We start from the raw sequence: 23,163 nt of genomic DNA, 5'->3' as shown, positions 1-23,163 counted from the left end.
CCCCAGTGGTCACTAACCCACTCCCACCCTCAAAAAAAATCTTTAAAAATACCTTTTTGCCAGCCTCAAATGCCATACTCAGGTCCATCGCAGCAGTATGCAGGTACCTGGAGCAGTTGTAGTGGGTACAGTGTACTTCAGGCAGGCGGACCCAGGCCCATCCCACCTCTACCTGTTACACTTGTGGTGGTAAATGTGAGCCCTCCAAAACCCACTGTACCCACATGTAGGTGCCCCCCTTCATCCCTAAGGGCTATGGTAGCGGTGTGCAGTTGTGGGGAGTGGGTTTTGGGAGGGCTCAGCACCCAAGGTAAGGGAACTGTGCACCTGGGACCTTTTTCTGAAGTCCACTGCAGTGCCCTCTAGGTTGCCGAGTTGGTGTCCTGGCATATCAGGGGGACCAGTACACTACGAATGCTGGCTCCTCCCACAACCAAATGACTTGGATTTGGTCATTTTTGAGTGGGCCCCCTCGCCGAAAGCCGGGGGGGGGGGGGCGACCATCTCAAAAATGACCTAAGGACGACCATCTCCTAAATTTCATGATTTGGGCGTCCCCGACCATATTATTGAAACGAAAGATGGACACCCATCTTGTTTTGATAATACAGGTTGCCCCGCCCCTTTACAGGGCCATCCTGCGAGGACACCCTCATGAAAACTTGGGCACCCTGTTCGATTATGCCCCTCCACAAGGACTCTTCCCCATTGAATTTTAGTAGGCTTGAGTGAGGGCAGTTTTTCAGATGGCCAATTTACCTGGCTAACTTATTTTAAAAACGGCCCTTCTTATCTGCAGGGGAAAAAAAAGGCACCTGCACTGTTAAAAGTGTGAAGGGCCAGGACAGGCCTTGCAAAGTACTGTGAAGATGAGGCTTCTGCTCCCACTCTCCAGCAGGCCTCACTGGCCTGTGGCCTCTGAACAGGACTCCAAACAGTCTCTTCCCAGCATCCTGAGCAATCCAACCTCAAGCTCCTGGGCCCCTTTCTCACTCAGGGTGAGCTAGTTCTCAGTATGCAAATGGTATGCAGATTAGCATGTTATCCTTTCACGCTCAGTGTGACCTGGTTCTCCAGAGGCAAAATTAAACAGGTCTTACCAACAGCATATTCAGGCAATTCTTTATTCCAGCCCCTGGGCACAGTTCTTCTAGCTTAAATACTTTATACATTTACATATCTTTACACTGAGCCTCCCCACACAGATTCCTGGGCTCAGCATTAACCTCAATACTTTGGGGACTTCTAACCCCAGGCTTTTTAGCCTGCTTCTCAGTACTGGGACACACAGCCCTACTTCTTCTTTGGACACCCAGTCCTTCCTTCCTTGGTCACCCAGTCCTTTCTTTTTGAACACACAGTTCCTCTAAGTACTGAGGCTACACAGTCCAACACTAATGCTTTACCCCAGCCTGTTTTTCTTCCTTGAGCACACAGTCCACCACAAGTCCATAGGGTTCAGCCAGTTCTTCCCAGGGGGATTCTCTTTCTTCAGCTATCAGCTCTCTTCTTTTTCTTTCACATCTCAGGTGGGGTATAAAGTGGTTAATTAGCTACACAGGACCCAGCCCATAACCTCCTACACCTATGGACCTCCCAGGGCTCTCCCTGGTCCTAGCGACCTCCACCTATTCTCCCTGCGCCCTCTAGTGGCCTACCCCGGACATCCTGGACATTTTAGGGGAACAGCGCCATCTAGTGGCCTGTCCCGGCTAGGACAGCCTCTTATTTATCACAGTACCCAGTGGTGAGTTTGCATTTGCATAGGTACTTCTATACTCGTGGCTCCCACTGCTGCTACTACTACTACTACTTATCATTACTATAGTGCTACTAGATGTATGCAGCACTGTACACTTGAACATGAAGAGACAGTCCCTGCTTGACAGAGCTTACAATCTAATCACTGGGGTACTGATTTTTAAGTGAAAGGCATGCAGGGCAGTAACCTAAGCAGTAGTATGCTTCCTCCCCTCCATCCATCACCTCAGATAAGAACACACAGGTTATTTTGTAGTACAAGGTCTTAGCTTAATATACAATGCATCTGTCCTGAGCCAGTGGTCATTTGTTACTTATTCAGTTCCCAGCTCTCAACCCACTGTCCAGAGCTAATCAGAGTGAGGTTGGCCATACCCCATTTTGTGGGGCCACCACCTGACCCATTTGGGCAGTGCCGACCTCCAGTCCTGAGTGGTCCTGCAACCCCTCGCTGTATCACCTCCTTAGATAGATGTTCCTGGCATAGAGATCCACCTCTCCCAGATGCAACAACCCAGTCCTTTCTACATTTATATCCTGAAGTCTTCGCCAGAGGGTGGCTGAGTGGGAGCAGGAATGTAAAAGAGGTCAGGCTCCCTGGCCAGCCCCTTTTTATCCTGTACCCGTAACCCACTTCTGGGCTGGTCTAGTCTCACCCCATGACCTTTCCTTCTTCCAAGTCACCCAGTAGCCAGTGGCCACCACCCCATCCCCTGCAGAAGAAGACAAAGGAGCAATGTCATCTGATTACTGTTTTGTTCCTGAGCATTCCAGCCCAGGAGCTCCCCTCTTCCTTTTAAAGATCAATTTCTCTATGGGGACTGAAAACTGGCTTCTAAGGGTCGATATTCAAAATATGTTAACTTCTTAAGAGAGCTCTTATCTGGTTATCCAGGCCCTGAGGGAATATTCAGTGGCACTTACCCTCCCCTCTAACCACTACTGTGTGGGTAGGCTAGGGGACAGTGTTGGGGGTGGAGAAAGCACTTAACCAGATAAGTGCTAATATTCAACTCTTAACCACTTAAGTTAAACAGCCAAATAGAACTGCATAGATAGCAGTCTTATCTTTGTCCAGTTTAACTTAATTTTTTAAGGACTTAAATATCGGGCCTTTTCCAGTTAAGTGCTCTCCGACCTCACATACCTGGCTATTTAACGCCAGTACCCAGACATGGCCCAGCCTTGAATATTCAGCGATAATTTTGGCTGCGGGAGTCAGCATTTTAAAAAATGCTGCCAGATGAATATTACCCCCGAAATGTTTTTCTTCAGGGCTACTGTACTTCAGTGTGAAAAGTGATTTTTGAAACAATTTTCCACAGAAATTGTTTTATGAAAAATTTGTTGAAGGGCACAGGCATTTGTGATATTTGCTTCAGGTTTACAGAATAGCCTTCCCTTGGAGTTATGCAGTAAACTGAACGTCATGACCTTTAGAAAAAAGCTGGAAGAGTATCTTTTCAGGCTAACTTTGGGGGTGCTCTTTGCCCCTTTGGGTTCTAGTAATGGTGCTAATATTTGGTTCAAGATGGTCTCCTTCTTTGATAGAGGATAGGCAGTCTTTGCTTTTGTTTATTTCTTTTTATTTTGTGATATTTGTTGATTTTTATTATATTATTTCTAACTTCAATTGTAAACTGCTTTGGATGACATGTATCAGGAAGGTGATATATATATTTTTATAAATAAATGGGTATCAGTACTTAACCAGCTAATATAACTGCATAAATGGGACCACATACAATGCAGTCCTGTTATTATGTGGCTCTTCATAGCTGGTTAAATGACTATTACACTTAACCAGCTATGTTTTCACTAGCTCCATATACCCAGAAATTCAATGACGGAGTGTGGATAAGGCCCGGCATTGAATTTCTAGATATAATGTTGGCAGCAGTCAGCAAAATGTTGATCGCCACTGGCTGAATATTGGGCCTGGAGGTTTTTGTAGGTAAGATACCTTCTGAAAATTGACCTTCTCCCTGTGTGTGCAGAAAGGGGCAGTGTTACTCCGGGAACTATATGTGAAGTCCTCCAATAATAGTTTCTTTTGTTTTCCAGAGAGTATATGTTATTGTTGGGCACATTATGAAATCTTTCACTGTCTCTGTCCTGCCTCTGCAGAACCGAGAGCTGTCCCATGAAGCCCGCCTAACCCGGCTCTATCGTGATGACCTGGACATTTTACGGGAGAAAGTCAGTCGGGTGGACAAAGTGCAGAATGAGCTGCGGATGTACAAAGAGCGTCTTCATAGCCTGGAGCTGTATCGAGGAAAACTGGAGGTGAGGGGGAAGAGCAGAATTCAGTATTACATCTCCACCAGTGGTGTACCAAGGGCGGGGTGGTGGGTGCAGTCCGCCCTGGGTGCACGCGGCAGGAGGGGTGCAGGGAGCAGCTGCGCATCTGTCGGCTCTGCTGGTTCCCTGCTCCCTCTGCTATTACTTCCTGTTCCAGGGCAGAGGGAGCAGGGAACCAGTGGAGCCGACAGCCGCACAGCTGCTCCCAGCAGGTAGAAAGAATGCACCGGGGGAGAGGCCTTGCAAGGTGATACGCCAGGGGGATGCTGTGCCAGGGAGGGGGTGTAGTGCTGCACCCAGGGGGAACGGACAACGCTGCACCTGGGGGGGGGGGGGGGTATGCAGCGGCAATCCGCCCCAGGTGGCAGCTGACCAAGGAATGCCACTGATCTCCACCACTGAAAGGGAGCTGGAGATGAGATGGAGAGAGCAGGGCTAAGCCCTCCATTACCCACTCATCACTACTGAAGAAAGCTGGAGGTAAGGGAGGCAGGGCTCAGCACATTGAGGGATGCTATAGGTAAGGAGGAAATCAGGGCCAGCACTACATCCTGAAAATCAGGGTATTTGTTTCCTGTCCTAGCTCCAAGGGTAGGGTATTCCATAGAAGAGGAGCCATTAGCAAGAATGCTCAAGATTTCCATCGTTCCTTCTGAATCAGGGAGTGACCAGCTGAGACTGGCTTACTGCAGGGATGCAACTAGATTAAACCACTGCAAGTTATCCAGGGCTGGCCCAAGGGTGTATAACACCCTAGGCAAACTATCAGCTGTGTGCACTCCCCCTCCTCCAGTGATTACTCTGTCTCTATCCTCCCCCCTCCCCATAGTCCAGAACTCCCCGTCTCTAATTTCTCTCTACCACTCCCTAACCAGCATCTTCCCACCGCTACCCCCCTCAAAATGCCCATCAACTTTCCTTCTCCTCTATCCCCCTCCCGCCAGGTGACAAATACGCGATATCCCCTTCCCTAACCCCATCCCAGTTCCAGCATCAGTCAGTTATATGGGTTTATTATATCTCATTACCTTAAAGGCCATAACTAGAAGTTTAAATGCCACTGTTTTCCTGTTTTAGGAGCCAATGCAGTGTTTCAAGAGAGAGGATCTAGCACTTTCTGGCCTTTATAACCAGTTAGAAGTTGAGTAGCCTTTGTTCAAACCTCGAATTACAGTAATCTAGTCTGCTGTGAACCAAAGCCCACATAGCAGATCACAAAACTGAAGGCGTTACCAGGGATTTCACCTGCCTTATGAGCTGCAACATGAAGTCTGTGCTTTATGATGTAACCTTTAATTATCTGGCTGTTACCTGTATTAAAATTTCATATGTGCACTGCTTTGATTGGACCTTTGACCAAGAAAGTGGTATGCAAAAGTATTAAATAACCTGAGTCTGCATAGTATCAATAAAATCCAATTTGGTTCCCAAATCATGCACTTCCTCCTTAAATGGAATAATATTTCTATGCAAGACTAATATACTATGGTTCAGGTTCTAGAAGTCTCTAGAATACCACACTCTCTATTCTTGTCCCTCAGATGAAGGAGTATTTACAGATTGCTCTCTTCTCAGCAGGAGAGGGCAGGGTGCTATGGGCAAACTTTTGGTTCCCCCCCCCCCCCCAAAAAAAAACTAATAATAATTTTCAGATCCATTGCCTATCTGATCTCCCATCCAAGATTTTGATAATTAAACTCTACAGACATGATCATTCTACAACAATTCTATAAAAACACAACATTAGACGTTATGCTTCTACATATTAAACTTTATTTTGCAGGTAAAGAAATTGAGAGGCCCTCTTACTAAGGTGTGCGAACAGATTTAGTTTTCGCTAACGATTAGCATGCACTAATAAGACACCCATTAAATTCCTATTCATTAGTGCACCTTAGTAAAAGGACCCTTAAGTCTTCCCTGCTAAATTTCTTTCCTTGAATCCCACCAGACCAGTTCAGAAACTGTGAATTATGCCCACACATCAGCAGATGAAAATAAAGAAATAAAAATGTTCTGTGTGTTTTGTGCCATAAGGGCACTGTGCAGCCCTAAGTGTTCAGTATTCGTAATAACAGTGAAACTGACAAGATGAAATCTTCTCATTTTCCAAATTATGTTAATATTTTCTTACATTTTGGAACTTATTCCCTTAACTCAAATTCAGGGAACAGTGCCAACCATGAACTGTAAAAACTAAAACAGCAAGAAATAGCAAACTGAAAAGAAACTCATGTTAGCAAAACAGGGCAAGATGCTGGACTGGTCTGGTGGGTGTCAAGGAAAGAAAAATAGCAGGTATGACCTAATTTCTTCTTTTCATCCATACTAGACCAGCCCAGATCCTGTGGGATGTAGGAAAACAATCCTTAAGATGGGAAGGAATGTACCCTCCCCCCACCTCTGAGCACTTCTGCTCCAAATGTAGCTTCTGCTCTTTCAGACACTTCTAACCTATAATACTTAGTAAATGTATGCAGAGAAGACTAGGTTGCTGCCCTGCAAATGTCCAATTGGAGCAACCACGTGGAGCTCTCCCCACCAAATTGCAATGACTCTAGTAGCATAAGCTCTCAATCCTTTAGGAGGTTATTTACTTGAAGAAATAGCCTCTTTCAGCAAACTAGAAATAGTAGCCTTGGAAGCCACTTGTCCGTTTATTCTTCCCCCAAACAAAACAAATAACCTATCTAAGATGTTAAATTCATTAATAACTTCCAAATATCTGATAAGTATGTAATAGATGTCCAATAAATGCAAGGTTCTAAACTCTTCTCCACATTCCTCTTTTCAAAAAACAAAATAGAACAACTAGTCGGTTCACATGAAAAGGTAAAATGGTGTGGTAGCCGTGTTAGTCCATTTTTAAAAGTAATTGAAATAAAACAAAATAGAACAAAGAAAATAAGATAATACCTTTTATATTGGACTAACTTAATATGTTGTATGATTAGCTTTTGAAGGTAACCCTTCTTTTCTATGTTTTGTTTTGTTTTATTTTATTTATTAACATAAAAAGGTGAAACTACTTTCAGAAGAAAGGATTTACAGTCCTGATTGAAACTCCAGCTTCAGTGAAATGGAGACATGGATCTCTACAAGAAACTCTATATGCTAAAGACATGGTCAGGAGGAAAACTGACTTAAGAGTTACTATTGGTTGAGACAAGATGGCCGCTGAGGCAAAACATTAGGCTGATTGGCTCCTGCCATACTCCGATCTAAAATTTACCTTTTTGTCTTTTCCTGGCTTCTATCATGGACAAGCATAGGGGAAAGATGAAGACTTCTTTGCCGATTCCCCCAAAGGCTGCTCAGATGAAGATAGTTGCTTTTCCTCGACCATCTCCGGTCCTGGGTCAGGCAGGAGGACTCCTTGCTATGACAGAGGGAGGAGGAGGCCTTTCCTGCTCTGAGGATGACCTGAGGCTCAGCCCTCCTGCCCAGACTCCTCCCCAGCCAGTCGTGAAGAGCTCACCGATACCGACTGACTGTCTGGGACTGGAGCCTCAGGCAGAGAGCTCTGTGATGGCTCCTAATGTTTTAGAGGTGCAACTATCGGGCTCGGGAAGTTTCTCCCTGGTGGGTTAGGTGAAGGAACTCCCTACATTGTCTCCTGGTACCAGCTTGGAAATGTTACAGCAACAAGCTGGTAGGGCATCAGAGATTAGAATGATGTTGGAACCAGGGGGAGGTGTAATACCATCATTGATAACCCTGGAAGCCATTTGGAAAGCTATTACCGATTTAAACAAAACTGTATGTAACAGAATGGAACTAGAGCAGAGTGGTTTTAAGGAAGTTTCACTAAAGTGTTTCCCAGATATATCAAAGAGACTCAGGAACGCTATTGGCAGTTCCTAGCCTTGCATACAAAAGTGATTCAGAATGGAAATTCTTTTTTTCTTCAGTTTCTAGTAAACTGTTTGGTTAAAATTAATAATGTTTTGTATATTTTCTTTGACCCCCCCCCCCCCCCCCCCAAACAACTTTAGGCTTTTCTGGATAATAAATTTCCTGTTCAAATTGGAGTAGCCACTTAAGACTCTAGGGGTTATCTCCAGGATTCTGGGTATTTAAATGATACTTGCTTCAAGCCTTATCCTTTATTGTATTACAGAGTATTTGATTATATTCCTCCTTGTTTTCTGATGTCCTCCATATTAAGGGCCTAGTTAGAGTGAAATCTCTTAAAAATTTCTTTAAATTGGTATTGTCCTATTGCAATATTTCAAGTTTTTCCTCTATTTTCTATACTAAGTTGTTTTTGCTTGAGAAAATTATTGTAAATTTCTATAAATAAATAAAATGAGTTACTGTAGGTCTTTAATCATTGCTCTCTTCAAAGGTTCAAAAAGATGAATAGTCCTAGCATTAAGTACCAAATTTAGATTCCATTCTGGACAAGTGGACCATAACGGAGGTTTGATACAATTAACTCCTTTAAGGAAAGGCACTACATCCAGATGAACAGCTAAAGAAGACTTCTCTAATCTTCCATGGAAACGTGCTAAAGCTGCAACTCAAACTTTTAAAGAGTTGAGAATCATTACCTTTTGTAGTTCATGCTAGGGGAATGCCGCATATGCTTACCTGTGGTCACAAAAGGGTGAGACTGCACAGTCTGAACACCATGACTCAAAAGTATGCCACACCTTAGCACATGCCACTGAGGCGAACCTTTCCGTAACCTGGAGAAGAGTAGCTATTACCTTCAGAGTAACCTTTCCTTCTCAAGCATGACCTCTCAAGAGCCAAGCCATAAGACAGAATGAAAAAGGATCTTCCATGATTACCGGTCTCTGAATGAAAAGGCCCTTCTCCTGGGAAAGCTTCAGCAGCTGATCAGTGTTGAGACAAATTAGATTTGCAAACCAAGGCCTCTTGATCCACTATGGAGCTGCTAGAATGATCTAGTCCAGATGAGAAGTAATTTTCTTAAGGATCTGACTCTGCTTTGGGAGTAGAGGAAATACATATAGGAGTTCTTCCTGCAGCCACTGTTTTATTAAGACATCCAGACTTTCAGTTCCATGTTCTATCTTTCAACTGAAGAATCATGAAACATTTGGCATTGGCTTTGGTGACAATGACATTTAGGTGAAGAACTCCCAGCATTTCTTTATGCACTTGAAATCCTCTTCCGATAGCTCTCACTGCCCTGGATCAAGGGAGCGTCTGCTAAGAAAATCCACTTAAATATTCTGAACGCCGGCAGTGTTGGGCAGACTGGATGGACCGTGCAGGTCTTTTTCTGCCGTCATCTACTATGTTACTATGAAAGTGCTTCCAAATGTTTTTCAGCTCACCAATGAAGGAAATGGGCTTCTTTTGCTACCACTGCAATCTTGGCGTCTCCTTGCTTGTTTATCTAAGGTACTGCCATTGTGTTGTCATTTTCTATGCCACCTCAGCTCTAGTCAATTGATGGACCAAGCTGCCTCATACGGATTCCATCTCCTCTGTGCTGCTTGTCCCAGGCAATGGGCACCCCAGCCTAGAAGGCTAACATCTGTAGATACCACCACTTAATCTAGGGCTTTGAGGAAGGCACCCCAGAGAAGATTGAATAAATGAAGCTAACAGTTCATACTACTTTTGGTCTGTTTCACTCCATAAAACTGTGAATTATCTGACCAATGACTTAGAAAAGAGGCTTGTAATGGCCACATATAAGCCTGAGCCCAGGGGACTATGTCTATGGACACCAGCATTGAGCCCATGATAAAACAGTCTGCAAGAGGACAGAAAAATTCCAGTTTTCAACAAATGTTCTATTACATCCAAGACTCACTGATTGGTTGCAAGACAGGCCCACACTTTGCAGGAACTCAATAGGCAGCCACTCAATAGAGCTTTCAAAGAGCAGACCCTGAATCCATCATTGTTGAGAACCTGAGGACCCTGTTGTTCAAGGCCTTTGTGTGTTCCCCTTTTTGTCCCTATGGAAGAATGTCTGACAACACTGTAAAGGGAATGTTGAAAGAATCTCAAATTCTAGATCTACTAGAAAAAATGATCCAGTTGGGGTAGTGGAGGGAGGAATGAGGGAAGGAACTCAAACTCCTTTGAGAAACGTCACTTTTCCAAATAAACTTTTTTTTTTCTTTTTCTATTTGGAGAACCCCTATGCTCAACTGGTTACTAGTTCTCCAGCTGGCCCAGGAGCTGACCTACTGACTAGCAGAAACTACATGGTTCACCATCCTCTCGAAACAGAGGAAAAAACTGAACACATAGGTCTGCATGGTACCTTTATGGTCCAAAGCACACAGAACTTTTTTATTTCTTTGTCTCCATCTGCTGGTGGGTGAGCATATCCTACAGGTTCTAGACTGGTCTGGTATGGATGATAATAAAGTGGGTGCTGATGATTCTTTGAGTTTTTGTGACTGTCAGGACTTACAGCTGCTTTTTTATGCCCCTCTCCCGCCAGAAGTTGCTGCCTTAGGTATCTATCTAGTCTTGTTTAGTGGGTGGGCTGGCTTTGGGAGAGGGAATACAGGCTGTCTGTAGTAATGCCTTCTCTTCCTCTGCTTTCTTTTTCCCAGGAGGAGAAGGAATACTCACAGGCTTTACTGGAGACTAAGGCTGTGTTGGAGGAGCAGCTAGAGGCTGCTCACTCCCGATGTGACAAACTCCATGAGGTGGAGAAAGAGAACATCTTCCTGAGAGCCCGTTTGTGTGATCTGGAGCTGGTGAGATCCCCTCCCCCTCTATCCTTAACCTGTTTGCAGTGGCATATTGGGAAGGGGAGAGGGTTTGGGAGGGGACCATGCCCTGAGGGAGGTGCTGAAGAAGGAGCTGAAAGATCAGAAAAGCAAAAGAAGTATGGAGCCTTAGTGATGTGGTATGTGTTGGGGGGGAGGGGAAGGCACAGTTGTAAACATTGGCCCTTAGGCATCGGAGACCTGTGGTACACTACTGCTTATTTGGTTTCAGAAAGCAGCATTGAGGAATGCTTTGGAAAAGTCATTAATGGGATTGTTAATGATGTGCTTTTTGTGGCCTCCCCAGGAGCGGGACTCTGACAGGCAGAAGGTGGAAGAGCTTCTCCGAGAGAACCTGGCACTGGAAGTGGAACTGAGACAGAGCCTGGGAGAGTCCATTCACCATGACTGGGAGGGGAAGCTGGAGTTAGAGATACCTGCAGGCGGTGAGTGTGCAGGGTGGCCCAACCAGTAGGTGAACTAGACATCTATCTAGGGTGGCACAATTGGGAGGGGGGCAGCAATCAATGTGTTTATGTTCAGCATCTCCCTATCCTTCTTCCAAAGTGTTCAGTAGTTTCCCTTCCCTTCCTTTCCCCCCTCTGCGGTGGCACTGGCATGTCAATTTACTGGTACAACACTCACTGTTTGCAGCGTGGAGCTTTGAGCATCTGTACATACTCAAGGTCCAACAGGTCCCAGTCTCACCCCCCGTTTCAGAAGAAGTGGGACCCGGCGGGCCTTAAGAATGTCCAGAAGCTCAAGGCCCTTCACTGGGCATGATGAGAGTGTTGTATTGGCAAGCTGACGTGCTGGTGCCACCGTGTAGGGATGGGAGAAATAGGGAAGGAGAGACATGCTGGACACCACAGGGTGAGGGGAGGTAGGGAAGGGGAGATGCTAGATGTGACGGGGTGGGAGGAGGGTCTTGAGCTGCTCTGGGGTAGGGAGGGGCACACATCTAAAGGTTTGCCTAGGGTGTCAGATACCCTTGGACCAGTCCTGTGAGTATGGGTTAGGAATGCTAGAAGAGTCGATTTACCATGACCGGAGGTGGAAAGGGGAGCTGGAGCCAGAGACACCTGCATGTGATGAGTGTGGGATAAAAGTTCTGGGAGAGTCCAGTTACCATGCCTGGGAAGGAGAGCTGGAGCCAGAGACACCTGCAGATGGTGAGTGTGGGATAGGGATGCTGGGAGAGTCCATTCACCATGACTGGGAGGTGGAGCTAATGCCAGAGACACCTGGAGGTGGTGACTGAGGGATAAGAGAGCTCGGAGATGCCATACACTAGCACTGAGGGGGAACTCTGGAACTGCAAACACTTACAGATGTGAGAAGTGTGCTGGGAAAGGAAATTCACCTCCATTGGGAGGAGAAGCTGGAGCTAGAGAAACCCCAAGGCTATGAGTGTTAGATTGCTGTTAGATGCTCAATACATCACTTTGATCTACAGTGATAAAAAGACAATTTGTAAATAATAAATGCTGGGGGCTTCCATTCACTACCACAGTAGGGACAGCACCAAATCTTTCAAGTGATGAGAGTAGGTAAGTCGAGTCCATTTACCACACAGCATAGTGGTTAGAGCAATGGGCTCATATAAGTTCAATGTGACTTACAGTCAATCAATAAGTCATACAATAATAAAAAACTAATCTACATCTAACAAAGACAAGAAGATTAGGATGCATAGCAGAATTTCTAAAAGCCCCTACATTTTATAGTTAAAAACTTACGAAATAAAAATGTTTTTAGCATTTGGTCACGTGATTGCCATGGCTGGGAGCAGACGCACTCTGTGTTCGCTCCCAGGATTTCTCACTGAACTTAAACTAGTTTGCTTGTTGTCCGTCAAATCTGACCTAAATAACACCTTTGGAGTTGACAATACCACAGGAAGACCAAAGGGATCTAGAGAGCACTTTATATGGCCTCAAAGCAGCTGCTTAGGGAGCGGGATAAGCTCCGGACAATGGAGACTAAGATGGCGGATTCACGTGGTACCTCGAGTCCTCCAGGGAACAGCATGTGGACTGCTGAGTTAGTGGTGGAGGTTAAAACAACGGTGGAGGAAGCACTAGATTCTAAATTACAAACCTTGCTGGATAGGACCAAAGAGGCTCACGAACGCCTGGACAGCATATGTTTAGAACTTGACGCAGGCCTGTACAGAACTTTGACGCTGAAGGAACGGACGCAAAGTTTGGCTGGAGAACAGAGCCATTTGCAGAAAAAAGTGGCGTATTTGGAGAGCAAGTTGGACGATTTTGAAAATTGTTCACGTCGCAATAATCTGCGATTAGTAGGATTACCTGAGTTGGTTGGTATAACAGACCTCGTGGGATTTCTAGAAACATGGCTACCATTAGCGCTACATCTTGGAGACAAGATACCTCATTTTCGGATCGAACAAGCTCATAGATTGGGGCCTTTGAGTTCCTCGAGAGATAAGCTGCGAGTGGTGATTCTAAAGATTTTGAATTATATACATAAACAAATGATTCTGCGGGCCACTCAAGGAGGCATAGCATTAACATATCAAAATGTCAAGATGCTGTGCTTTCAAGATTATTCAGTTCAAGTCCAGCAGCAGAGGAAAGCTTATGGATCAGCTTGTTCCACCTTGTTTAAGATGAACATTCAAATTGCCTTACTTTACCCAGCAAAACTTAGGGTCACTCATGGAGGGAAAACATCTCTATTTACCACACCGGGAGAGGCTTTGGCTTTTGTGGAGTCTTTACCTCGGGTTTCCTCCTCGCCGGATGCAGACCCAGGAGACACCTGAAGTGCCACAAGTGTTGAATTACTTCCTTTGGACAAACTGTTCATGGATGGCGATATTCTTGGAGAACACTGGATTGATTCAACACATGGGTATTACTGGAAACACTCCTTGCTCATATTTGTAATATGCCGTATCTTGCCCTTGCCCACCCCTTCCCTTTGTTCCCCTCCCCCACCCCCACCTTTCCCTTTCTTCCCCCCTTTTTTTCTCCACCATTTGCGGGTCATCATCATGGCGAGCAAGATGTAGACTCGTAACCTTGATCTCTAATTTGAAAATGGATTTGAGTGTGTCAGGGAGGTGAGATGACATTACAACATAACGAGGCCAAGGTGCTATATTCCTTTGCATGTCTCTTGTACACTCACTAACACAAGAAGATTTTGCTTGCTCATTACTGTCTTATCTAGGAAAGAACTTGTTCTTCATTGGGGGGGGCAGCATCCAGAGACTTGTGCATTGCTACACAGGTTGGACATAAGCCTACAATAATTAGGATGTGGTGAATTCTTTGCTAATTTAAGTAATTTGGTCCTAGTTAAAGACTTGCAAACAGAGAGAATCTGATACAATTTTGCATTAGACTTGTGTTAGCTATCTTTGCTATCTTGAACGTTCCTTCCCTCCCCCCCTCCCCCCCCCTTTCCTGTTTTTTTCAGCTTTCGTGGTTAGGCTGTTCACATTACCCATCTCTTCTATCGGTTTACTATACTATCTTATTATACCAAGGCTAATTGGACTGTTGGGTGATGCTTTGGATATCGTACTGCAGATATATTCTGTTTATATGGTTCACACTGAGCGATCTGCATCTGTTTCGGCAGAGTGTATGTTGCTACCTCGATGCATGGGGCATGACCTTATAGTTACATATTGGATAATCACCAGGGTGGTAGGAGATAGAGCCTAAACATCTGAAGGAGGGACTCTGTAGGGTCCAGATTGGAGCGGACAGGGGAGCTAGTTATGTGGGTGAATACTTATAACCATTTTCTAGGTTACTTTGCACAATAGCTTCCCTCCCTCCCCCTTCCTCCCCCCTTCCCCCCCTTTCCCTTTTCTTTTCCCTGTCTCTTAGTGCTTGTATGATGCTGAAGAATTGAAGCTGTGTAAGACACCAGATATCTGGTTATGTGAGATAGATAGGGGAGAAGAGAATGTTTGGTAGGTACAATAGCTTCTCTGAGAGGGAACTTTATGTTTGAATGGTGGGTCAGTAATCTGAGATATGCCAGGCTTGCAGAGTATGGTTAAGATGATGTGGGAATATTGGGGGGGGGGGGGGGGGGTTAGTTGTTGTTGATACATGGGATCAGTACTGTTCGGGGTAGTTAACCTGTACCAGTTTGGTTGTGTCATTGATGTGTGATTGGGATAGGGCTATTTTGGGGTGGACTTAGTTTAGAGGGTAATCTAATTTGTTTAGTAGAGGATGATTGGTAGTCCTGGGACGGATGTGTTGGAATTGGAGGCTAAAAGGGGGGAAGGGCAATCAAGACGTGAAAACTCTTTGGAGTAGGTGGGAGATTGGAAAGGGGGGAGGGACTTGCAAGGGTATATAAGGGTGAGAGGGGGGAGATGGGGGAGGGGGCTTTGGTAGAGGAGGGGGGAATACTGTGATCTATAAGGAAGGGGGGTTCGAAATGGAATTGACACAAGGGACATACAGTGGTGGAAATAAGTATTTGATCCCTTGCTGATTTTGTAAGTTTGCCCACTGACAAAGACATGAGCAGCCCATAATTGAAGGGTAGGTTATTGGTAACAGTGAGAGATAGCACATCACAAATTAAATCCGGAAAATCACATTGTGGAAAGTATATGAATTTATTTGCATTCTGCAGAGGGAAATAAGTATTTGATCCCCCACCAACCAGTAAGAGATCTGGCCCCTACAGACCAGGTAGATGCTCCAAATCAACTCGTTACCTGCATGACAGACAGCTGTCGGCAATGGTCACCTGTATGAAAGACACCTGTCCACAGACTCAGTGAATCAGTCAGACTCTAACCTCTACAAAATGGCCAAGAGCAAGGAGCTGTCTAAGGATGTCAGGGACAAGATCATACACCTGCACAAGGCTGGAATGGGCTACAAAACCATCAGTAAGACGCTGGGCGAGAAGGAGACAACTGTTGGTGCCATAGTAAGAAAATGGAAGAAGTACAAAATGACTGTCAATCGACAAAGATCTGGGGCTCCACGCAAAATCTCACCTCGTGGGGTATCCTTGATCATGAGGAAGGTTAGAAATCAGCCTACAACTACAAGGGGGGAACTTGTCAATGATCTCAAGGCAGCTGGGACCACTGTCACCACGAAAACCATTGGTAACACATTACGACATAACGGATTGCAATCCTGCAGTGCCCGCAAGGTCCCCCTGCTCCGGAAGGCACATGTGACGGCCCGTCTGAAGTTTGCCAGTGAACACCTGGATGATGCCGAGAGTGATTGGGAGAAGGTGCTGTGGTCAGATGAGACAAAAATTGAGCTCTTTGGCATGAACTCAACTCGCCGTGTTTGGAGGAAGAGAAATGCTGCCTATGACCCAAAGAACACCGTCCCCACTGTCAAGCATGGAGGTGGAAATGTTATGTTTTGGGGGTGTTTCTCTGCTAAGGGCACAGGACTACTTCACCGCATCAATGGGAGAATGGATGGGGCCATGTACCGTACAATTCTGAGTGACAACCTCCTTCCCTCCGCCAGGGCCTTAAAAATGGGTCGTGGCTGGGTCTTCCAGCACGACAATGACCCAAAACATACAGCCAAGGCAACAAAGGAGTGGCTCAGGAAGAAGCACATTAGGGTCATGGAGTGGCCTAGCCAGTCACCAGACCTTAATCCCATTGAAAACTTATGGAGGGAGCTGAAGCTGCGAGTTGCCAAGCGACAGCCCAGAACTCTTAATGATTTAGAGATGATCTGCAAAGAGGAGTGGACCAAAATTCCTCCTGACATGTGTGCAAACCTCATCATCAACTACAGAAGACGTCTGACCGCTGTGCTTGCCAACAAGGGTTTTGCCACCAAGTATTAGGTCTTGTTTGCCAGAGGGATTAAATACTTATTTCCCTCTGCAGAATGCAAATAAATTCATATACTTTCCACAATGTGATTTTCCGGATTTAATTTGTGATGTGCTATCTCTCACTGTTACTAATAACCTACCCTTCAATTATGGGCTACTCATGTCTTTGTCAGTGGGCAAACTTACAAAATCAGCAAGGGATCAAATACTTATTTCCACCACTGTATGTGGACCAAGGACTGTGGAGAAAACAACATTGGGATAGCTGGATGTGTTGGTGGCTGGGACGACATACCTGGATGCTAAGACAGCTAAATTTGCATTGCTGGTTCTACCTGGGGAGTGTTACATGATAAATTGGAAATTGTAATCATGGAATGTTGGAGGCATTTCGTCTCCAATAAAAAGGAAAAACAATCTTGCATAGTCTACATAGGAAAGGGGCTACGATAGCTTTTCTTCAGGAGACTCATCTAAAGTCCTCTGAACATGGTAAATTAAATACCTGGTGGGTGGGGGATTACATTGAAGTGCCAGCTAAGGGGAAAAAGGCAGGGGTTATTGTACTATTCTATAAAAGCTTGCAGATAGAGAAGAAATCAGTCGAAGTGGACTCAGAGGGATGTTATATTATAGCACACATGCACATAGATGGCGTCCCTTATGTTTTGTGTAATGTGTTTGCTCCCAATGCCTTTGACAAAAAGTTTTATAATAAACTCATACAAAAGATACAGCCTTATATGGGTGATCCAGTTGTTGTAGGAGGTGACTTTAATACTGTGGCGGATCCCCTGTTGGATAAATCGCATCCTCCGGGAGCAGCTCGATATGATGGCACAAAGGGAATACCATTACTCTGCTCTGCTTTGGGACTGGTGGACGTCTGGTATTGCATCCAGGTGAAAGAGATTTCACTCACTTATCGCGGGCTCTTCAAACTCAATCTCGTATAGACTATATCTTAATGGGGGAGGGTCTTTTTTCGAATATTCATTCTGCCACAATTGACCCCACAGCAATATCAGACCATGCCCCTATTTGGGTGGAATTAGGGGGCGGGCAATCAGGTTGCTTGTTTAGGAGGTAGGCGTTTCCCTTAGATTTGTATCACAACCTGGATTTTCAGAAACATATTAAACTTAAGTGGAGGGAGTACCAGGAGTTCAACAGCCAACATAGGACAGACACCGTTCTGTTCTGGGAGGCGGCTAAGGTGGTGTTAAGAGGAGATATCATTGCTTATAGCATCACTAAACGGAAGAGGCGAGATGTGGCCATATTACAACTGGAAAAGAAGGTTACATTCTACTGACAAAAATATGGGACATGCGCCTTGGAGGAAAATCGAGATAGATATCTGGCTGGCCAGAGCTCCTTGAATGAATTGATACACGAAAGAGCAAAAAAATTGGCCCTATATTATCAATACCAACTACATAAGTACAGGAATAAAGCCGGTCGGTTGTTGGCGCGTTTGGTTTGACGAAATAGGGGAGGTAGGAAAGTGCTGACGCTGCGTGATGAAACGGGGAAACTAGTACATAGTGATAGTGAGATTGTGCAGATCTTTCGATCATATTACCAGAAGTTATATACACCACCGACTGAAATGGAGCCGGAAGTTTATTTGGGTACTTTGGATCTTCCTAGGGTTTCAAGGACCCAGAGGACAGCTCTTAATAGTCCAATAGGTCTGGATGAAGTGGTGTGGGCGGTTGGAAGGAGTGTGCTTTATAAGACTCCGGGACCTGGTGGTTATAGAGCGGAATTTTACAAATTGATGTTACCAGATATTCAGCACATACTAGTGAAATTGTTTAATATTATGGAGGAACATCAACAGCTGCCGGAGTCGCTAAGTATGGCGGAGATTGTAGTGTTTCTGAAGCCAGGGAAGGATCCTGCCTCTCCTGAGTCGTATCGACCCATCTCTTTGATTGGTTATGAGGCAAAGTTATTGGTGAGCATACAGGTTGGCACGTATTTTGCCTTCCCTGATAGTGGAGCCTCAGGTTGGATTCATTAGGGGAAGACAAGCGGTCAAAAATATTCATACTATTCTAGCCTCTTTAGAGCAGGCACAGGTGGATCATTTACCTACTTTGCTTGTCAGCTTTGATGCTGAAAAGGCCTTTGATAGGGTTATTTGGGGCTTTTTGTTTGCAGTGTTACCGGCTTATGGTATTGAGGGATTCTTTGCACAAGCTGTACGGGCATTATATAAGGCACCGGAGGCCAGAGTACTGGTTAATGGACAGATCTCAGAGTCATTTCCTATCCTGGGTGGTACACGACAAGGATGCCCATTGTCTCCGCTGTTGTTCGTTTTTAGACTTTGGACCCACTGATCAGAGAGATTGTGAGTAATCCAGAGGTTAGGGGGGGTAGCTTTGGGATCATATGAATTTAAAATCTCCGCCTTCGCTGATGACCTATTAGTACATTTGACTTTGCCTGACAGTTCTCTCCCGGTGCTCTTGGAGAATTTTGCAGAGTATGTCTCCTTTTCTGGATTTCGTCTTAACATGATTAAATCGGAGGGGTTACCAACTTCCCCGGAGGTTCATGATGGTTGGAGGGGGGTGTTCCCTCTGAAATGGGCTATGGGAAGTTTTAGATATTTAGGCATCTTATTACCTGCCAATCCCCGCAATCTTTACAGGCTGAGCATGGACCAGTTGCTTAATGATTCTTGTTTACAACTGCTTGCCTGGCATACATTGGCCCTCTCTGTTAGTGGCAGAATTAGTTTATACCGTATGACCCTTTTTCCTCGCTTGTTGTATGTGCTGAGACACTTAACTCTCTGTTTATTGAAAAGGGATCTCAAGACTCTTAGACAACTACTTGTACATTTTTGTTGTGGGGGGGGGGGGGGGGGAGCCTAAACTTCCTTTAGAGAATTTATATGGACATTGGAGAAATGGAGGATTGGGAGGGACCACTATACAAATTGGCTCTTAGAAAAGGAGCTGTTTCTCCCGATTCACCCTCATTATCTGTTGCATCTGTTGTATCCCACATTTCCCCACCTTTTTGCGGGCTCAGTGTGGCTTACAATATATTGTGAATGGTGAAGTACAATTTGTTGCATTACAATTATAGGTTACATAGTGAAGAGTTATGGGAGAGTTATGAGAAGACAAAGTCAACGTCGAAATATAGTATGGGGACTAGAACAATGTAATGTAACAATGGGGAATTGATAGGGCGATAAAACAATAACAAGAGGGTAGAGATGTAGGTGTGGTGAGAATACGGGGGAAGAGAACTCAGACGAGAGTGTACTGATACATTTCTCTTAGTGTGTGTGGACTTCATGCTTTTTGATCCTTGCAGTAAGTTTTCCTCCCAGGTGGAAAAGGCATAATTTGTTGCATTCCATGCGGCATGCGTGGACTATTTTGTTACAGGCTTTGAAGCAGGACCCTCGATGCACGGACTTTTTGCCACTAGTGGGGAATTTGGATTTTGGACCAGGTCAGGCTAAAGGTATATTTCATAAATGGACAGAACAGGGGATATTTTATGTGGCTGACCTGATGCGGGAGGACGGCACACTGAAAACAGGTTTGGAAGTGCTGAAAGAACTCTAGCCGCATTCTTTAAACTCCTTTGCGTATTTGCAGGCCAGACATTATTGTCACACCCTTGGGTTGCGATGTTCGAAGGGGGTATTTTCCTTGTTGGATAATTTTTTTTTGTCCGATGGTTCAATTCAATATTACGGTAAGCAATCTACATAAGAGTGTCCTCCAATTAATTCCCTGAAAAGATTTTACTATGTTAGCGAGTCGCTTGGGTGAAGATCTTGACTGCTCTATCCGGGTGGGGGATGTTTTGCCATCATTGCAGTGGATTCCCAAACTGGTCCACAGTTCTAATCATAGGGAGTGCCAATTCCGGATTATAACTCTATCATATTTCTCACTTCGACAGGCGTATTATGCAGGTTGTCGAGAGACAAAGAATTGTGCCAAATGTGGAGATCCTAGGACCACTCTGGTTCATGCCTTGTGGAGTTGCCCACCTATATGGCGATACTGGATTGCCATGATTAGGTATTGGGAGCGTTTATTACAGAGATCGATAGCTGTATCATCGACGCAACTCATTTTAGAGCAGAGAGGGTGGGAAGCCACTTTTACTGGTAGAGAGTGGACATTGGACATTCATACATAAGGCCGCTATGGTGGGGAAGAAGTGCATCCTCCAATGTTGGACACAGGATGTTGCTCCTAACTTTTGGGCTTGGAAGAGTGCATTTCATGCTTTGCTACTTATGGAGGCAAGAGATGCGTAACTAACCCCGAGGTGTAAAAAAAAGTTTTGGTCTATGTGGGAACCATATATCTTGGAACTATCCCCTAGAGTACGCAGTCTTCTTATGAATCAGTCCCATATGTAGGGTTCTAAAAGGTCAATGTGGGGGGTTCTATCTGTGCGGGGGGTGGGTGGTGGAGGGTTGTTAGATGATGAATGAGAATAGATGGGGGTTGATTCGTGGGATGGTGGAAGGACCTCAATTGCTTGAACAAGATCTTTTCTAATAAAGGGGGCTATAAGAATCTAGGCCCTTTTGGAGGTAGCTTTACACCTCACGACCCTTCTACTCTCTAGATAATATTACTCTCACTCTTTGGATCCAGAAGTTGGGGAGGGGGGGGGGGTGGACGGGGGTAATTCATTAGAGGTAAGAGGGTAGGACATGGGGGGAGGGAGGGAGGGACGGGGGTGTTGGGGGAGGGAAGTTTGTATATTTTAGTTCTGTTTAGCAGGATATCTGATATGATATATGCAATTGAAGATAGTGTTTGTTTAGGATAGGTTGTATTAGAAGTTTATGGATGATTGCATATTTCTGGTGCCAGTTCACTAAATGTTGTGTCTTTGTCTTAAATAAAAATGATTTTCCATAAGAGTGTATGTTAGACCTTAGGGTCCAGGGCAGAGATAAGAAGTTAAATTCAAAAATTTTGATGGCTGATTTATAATCAGTAATTGCCTCAGCTGTTTTTCTGTTGAACTGTGAGCATGTTCTTATGGTTATCATATTATTTACATTTTGTCATCAATAAAAATGTTTTCAACAAAATGTTTTTAGCATTTTACAAAACATAGAATACTCTTCTGGAAGTTCCTGTCACTATCACTCCTGGTGACAATGGGACACTCTATCTCTCTTTGCTTCAGATACTAAGACCATAAGCTTTTTGGGACAGGGCAGAGGCGTAACCAGACCTCACAGTGGGAGGGGGCCAGAGCCTGAGGTGGGGGGCACATTTTGGTCTGCTGCCCTGCCACCGCCCCCCTGCCCTGCTGCTCCCCAGCCACTGCCTCAGCAAATACCTTGGCTAGCGGGGGTCCCGAACCCCCGCCAGCTGAAGCATTGTCCAGGTCCGGTCTCCGGCGCTGCCACGTTGCCTGCCCTGCTTTGTCTTCCCCTCACATCCTGCACACTCCTTTTAGTGAAATTGAGCATGCTCAGTTTCACTAAAAGGAGTGTGCTGGACGTGAGGGGAAGACAGAGCAGGGCAGGCAACGCGGTGGCGCTGGACAATGCTTTGGCTGGCGGGGGTTGTGGACCCCCACCAGCAAATCTAGGGGCCCACAGGAAATTTGGGGGGCCAGGTCCCGTAGCCCCACCTAGCTACGCCACTGGGGCAGGGACATATTACCAGAATACTAACCACTGTACAGTGCTGTATACTCTATGTCCAGTAGTGCTATAAAAACAAGTATTATTAACATCTTTCCTTTCCTCTGCCTCTTCCCCTTTTCACTCACCCTGTCCTCTCTTCCTGTTTGTCTTCTCTCCTCCTTTGCCTCTTAGACTCTGAAGTGCCAAAGCCCTTAAGCTCTGAGGTCAATGAAGTTCTGTCCAGCCACTTACTGAACCTAGAGCAGGAGAACCAGGAGCTGAGGCTTAGACTGCAGACGTCACAGGAGAAGCTGAAGAGCCAAGACAGAGACACTACCAATGCCGTGATCCAGACCCTAGAGCAAGAAAACCACTCTCTTAGGAAATCGGTACTCACATACCACCCCATCTCAGCCTGCTGCCAGAAAGTCAGCTTGTGATAACACACACATGCACATTTATGTGTGTATTTGTGTGTATGTATGTTTTCTACATATGTGGGGCAATAAGATAACAGATACCAACCAAAAGGAAAGAAGAAAAACTCCTATGGTGAAAATACCAAGAAACAGAGTAGGGTGGACCAAAGAAGTTACAGCAGTCAAGTATAAAAAACAGTTTTTTATTGATAAAGCACCAACTTAAAAGAACCCAATACTGTTTCCCGTGGTTTGTAGCTGAATTCTAAAGGCAAGCAGTGGGTATATTCTATTGACAGCTTCTAGGTGACTTCCAGTTGCTGCTACAATTGGATTCTGTTTCAATAACATCTTTCAACCCCATAATACACTCAACAGAGCATTTCTGACCCCTGAAGCAGGCGGTTTACTGCCGAAACACGATCCTGTGTCGGGTCCTTTTAAGTTGGTGCTTTGTCAATGAAAAGTGTTTTTTATACTTGACTGCTGGAACTTCTTTGGT

General features: G+C 45.1%; 1 protein-coding gene across 1 annotated transcript in view; it reads left to right on the top strand.

Annotated features, from left to right (window-relative positions):
• Positions 1 to 23,163, top strand: part of CCDC88B (coiled-coil domain containing 88B) — a 98,653-nt gene that overhangs the window by 43,255 nt on the left and 32,235 nt on the right. Inside the window, exons 10-13 of the mRNA XM_030219306.1 lie at positions 3,889 to 4,047; positions 10,614 to 10,760; positions 11,080 to 11,218; positions 22,435 to 22,631. Coding sequence (XP_030075166.1) covers positions 3,889 to 4,047; positions 10,614 to 10,760; positions 11,080 to 11,218; positions 22,435 to 22,631 — 642 coding nt within the window. The remainder of the gene's footprint in view (positions 1 to 3,888; positions 4,048 to 10,613; positions 10,761 to 11,079; positions 11,219 to 22,434; positions 22,632 to 23,163) is intronic.

This window comes from Microcaecilia unicolor, chromosome 11 (genome assembly GCF_901765095.1).
Source record: "Microcaecilia unicolor chromosome 11, aMicUni1.1, whole genome shotgun sequence".
NCBI lineage: Eukaryota > Metazoa > Chordata > Amphibia > Gymnophiona > Siphonopidae > Microcaecilia > Microcaecilia unicolor.
Note: the sequence above shows the minus strand (reverse complement) of the source record. Positions and strands in the feature narration are given on the sequence as shown.